General features: G+C 43.8%; 1 protein-coding gene across 1 annotated transcript; it reads left to right on the top strand.

The window, feature by feature from the left end:
• Positions 1-1,538: 1,538 nt before the first annotated feature.
• Positions 1,539-2,381, top strand: LOC117343384 (zinc finger protein ZFPM2-like). The gene has a single exon (XM_033905726.1). It carries the CDS (start codon positions 1,539-1,541, stop codon positions 2,379-2,381), a length of 843 nt encoding a protein of 280 aa, XP_033761617.1.
• The last annotated feature ends 1,592 nt before the right edge of the window (positions 2,382-3,973 follow it).

Below are 3,973 nucleotides of genomic sequence, written 5' to 3'. Positions count from 1 at the left end.
ATAAGTCCATAGGTGGCAGAAACAAAACAGTGAAATCCCTATGGTCACAGTTTGAAATACTGTCCATTCAAGATGATCTATTGGTGAGAAAAACACAAAAAGGAGTAGTTCATATCATAGTTCCTAGAAACGAACGTCGCACAATCCTTGGTCATGCCCATGATAACAAGACAGCTGCTCATCTGGGAACAAGAAAGACTCTTGCCAAGATCCGCCAACAGTATTACTGGCCTGGGATACAAGATGATATCAAACGATATGTCACTGGTTGCACGATGTGTGCTAAGAGCAAGAACATGACAAAAACCAAGAGAGCACCTATGCAGATAACTGAATCGGGATACCCAATGGAGCGCATAGCTATGGACATTCTGTGCGAATTGCCGGAGACCGATGATGGCAACAGGCACATCTTGGTTATCTCCGACTACTACACAAAGTGGACAGAAAGTTTTCCAATGCAAAACATGAACGCAGAGACCGTAGCACGCATACTGGTAGAAGAAGTCGTCTGTCGATTCGGAGTCCCCAGTATTATCCATTCAGATCAGGGCTCTCAGTTTGAGAGTGCATTGTTTCGGGAAATGTGTCGTATACTGCAAATTCAAAAGACCCGTACCACTCCCTACCACCCGCAGTCAGATGGTATGGTTGAGCGGTTCAATAAGACACTGGTTACCATGTTGAGGGCATTTGTGAATGAGCGACACACTGACTGGGACAGACACTTGCCATATGTCATGATGGCATATCGGTCAACCGAACATGAGACCACTTCCAATTCCCCAAACTTCATGATGCTTGGAAGAGAAACTTCTACTCCACTAGATCTACAATACTCAATGCCACGAAATCTGAAAGCATTACCACAGAATACATGGGCGTGGGAGCTACAGGAAAAGATGGAAGACGCACATCAGTTAGTCAGAGAAAGTGTAAAGGGACGAATGCTTAGACAGAAGAAGCTTCATGATCAGAAACTCTCCTGGCAACCATTCAAAGCTGGTGATGATGTATTCGTTTTCTTTCCCAACGTCAAGACAGGACAAAGTTCAAAGCTAGCCTGTCGCTGGAAGGGTCCATTCCGAGTGATATCAAAGCTCACTGACGTCACATATCGCGTACGCTGTGGGCGAAAAGGGAAGCTACAAGTAATTCATGTAGACCGCATGAAGCCAAAAAAAGTTCAGATGCTCAGGAATGAGAATGCAGAGGATTTTGCAAAAGTTAAAGAGCAACAGACTCAGGTTGACGAGAGTTGTTTCGAGAGCAAGCAAGTTGATGACAGTAGAAGTGATTGGTGTGAGGAGAGTGCTACTTTCAAAGAGAGTGAAAACGAGTCTGGGAGAGACCTTAAGAATATTAGTTCTAAGAATATAGAAACTAACCCAAAACAGGGTCGCAGACATAGGAAAGCACCTGCCAAACACTCTGACTATATTTTGTACTAGTCTATGTCTTGAGATGTTTTATCATAAAATACCTGTATCACATGAAGAAGATATACCACTAATCAAAGCTTTTGGTACTTTCAGAGAATGGTAAACACAAAGACGACCCCAATGAAGGCATGTCCTATGTGCAAGTTCAGAACCGCTGGAACAGAAGAGCTCAGGGAGCATCTTGTGATGTGTGGTCTGAAACACTCTGAAAAGAAAGCATTTGCCTGTACGCATTGTAACTTCACGACTACAAAGCAAGTATACCTTACTCGTCATGAGAAAAGACATATCGAAGAGAAGGGTATGGACAAAAACAGCCAACCTGAGACCGTCCATGTGTCTAATCTACCAGAGGATAAGCAGACCGCAGGATCCAGTGACAGCTCAAGCAGCTCCAGTAGTGATAGTGACGATGGGTCGGATGATGATTCCTATCCTTCGCCTAAGGAAACAGAAGATTGGCAAAAGCAGGACCCTGGGAGCTTACTGTCCGAGGAGTCGGAGAAAGAAACTACTGAGCCAGTTGTCCCATCTGACAACAGACCTTCAACCTCAGCTACAGCAGTGGCCACAAATCCTGTACCCCCGGATGATTCTTTGATGGGTCGGGTGATCAGGAAATCAACAAAACCTACACTGCCATTTCATAAGAAGAGAATAGCAGAACAAAGTGGTGAACCAGGCAAAAGGCTACGTGCCACAGATCTGCGACATGTCATCCCGAAACCAGTAACTCTGGATCATCCCACGAAGCGACATACGAGTACGGTTAGTCGACGTTTTGTTAGTGTTGGAGTCCAGACGGAGCCCGCCATGAACAAAACTAAGCGGACAGTCACGACCACTTGTCGATATCATGAGGCAGGCAAGCAAGTGAAACAAACCACGGTAGATGAAACCTACTTTTATTTGGATACCTTCACTGGAAATAGAGAATAGGCTAGATGCCCACAACATTTGGACGGACCTCACTTAAACGAAGTGTCCGTACACTAGTGTTTCAACACTGCTGGATTAATAAAGAAAGTTTATTTGTTTTGTAAATAATTGTTTTCCTTTGGTTCTTTGATTTCGTTCTAACATAATTAAGAAGCATGGCAGCTTCAACCTCGAAGGCGTGGGTAGTGTAATGAAAATAGATAACACATACCGATCAGGCATCGTTGTGTATTGTTTACATGTGTTCATCCGGGTCCTGAACTATTCTCGTGCATTCTTCCGCACGCTTGATTATGTAATCCTACCCTTGCATGTAAAACACTTGAATGACTCAGATGGTCTATATCGGAGGGTATAAAAGCCGGCTCTGACAGAACACAAACACTCTGATTTCGGCATCCAAACTGTACAGACAGAAGCGGAGAGACCCTAAGAAAGGTAGCTAGTTATGGAAAGATAGATGTGACCACGGTCTTCTCCTTGATCCATCAACTAATCGTTTTAACACAGAGTGTTTGGCAGAGGCTGATAGGCTAGCGACTACAATTTAGTTGGCGACTACAAGCAGGTAGTCGACGGTCAAGTCAGCAACTACAAGGTAGTCGGCGGGCATGTCAGCGACCATACTATAAGTAGTGTTGGTGGTCAGCAGCAAACACCAGGGGTTGGGTGGCCGATGAAAATACATAGGAACAGTCAGAGCGTATAATCATGTTCGATTACACATATTGCTAGTCACTGAATCCCCGTAGCCGTATAGTCAGCGGTCACACACAGACCGGCGACCAGTAATTATAACTAGCCGTTGTGAGTGGTACGGGACGAGTTATAGTATTAAGATTAAGTGTCAGCGGTCAGACAGACCACTGTATATATAAAACTTATATTTTATGTGTTATATGTTCTCGTTAAATGTTAAAGGCTACCAAATAGTAGTAATATTTGTATATATTTGCATCTGTAGACTAGTCACTAACCAGGATCTATTAGAGGTAGTGACGAACCCATTTGTAAACGTCACACTGGTGGCGATGTTAGAATCAGGACATATCGGGGTTTTCCTTCTTTCTTGGCAGCTAGTTTAGCTGTTCTTCCCTTTCTCTGTACCCTTGTCAGATCTCTTGTGTGTGCAACACCTCTCATCGAAAGTAGAGCTTGTGGTTTTATTTCTCTTGCTTTTTCCAGTAGAAGTTTCTTGTTTCCTATGACTGTCACTAGTGGTCTAGTTCCCTCTGTTGTAGCCTTTCCATGACGGAAATGGGCAAGGATATGAGGAACACGGTAATGTGCTCATTTCTTAAACCATTTTAACTGTGGACAATTAACTACGTGTACGCGGCAGCATTATTACATTCTTACGGAATGGGGAGGGGACAGAAGGCGTATTTGTCATCATTTTCAGAGTTCTCATTCCGGTAATTAATTTAATGGTGGGCAATAAACCACATGTCCGCGACAGGATTATTACATTCTTACAGAATTCGGAGACGTCAAAAGTTGGTTCCGTCATCATTCTAGAGTACTTAGGATGATCTGTTCTTGGTCAGATTTCGTGTGCACCTCGAGAGGGATGTGGGGAACACGGAATTGTG

The sequence above is a fragment of the Pecten maximus genome, chromosome 15, assembly GCF_902652985.1.
Source record: "Pecten maximus chromosome 15, xPecMax1.1, whole genome shotgun sequence".
NCBI lineage: Eukaryota > Metazoa > Mollusca > Bivalvia > Pectinida > Pectinidae > Pecten > Pecten maximus.
This window is presented reverse-complemented; position numbering and strand designations above follow the sequence as displayed.

Bases quoted from the DNA above. Each gene is read 5' to 3' on its own strand.
- LOC117343384 (XM_033905726.1), top strand. From the start codon at position 1,539: ATGGTAAACACAAAGACGACCCCAATGAAGGCATGTCCTATGTGCAAG.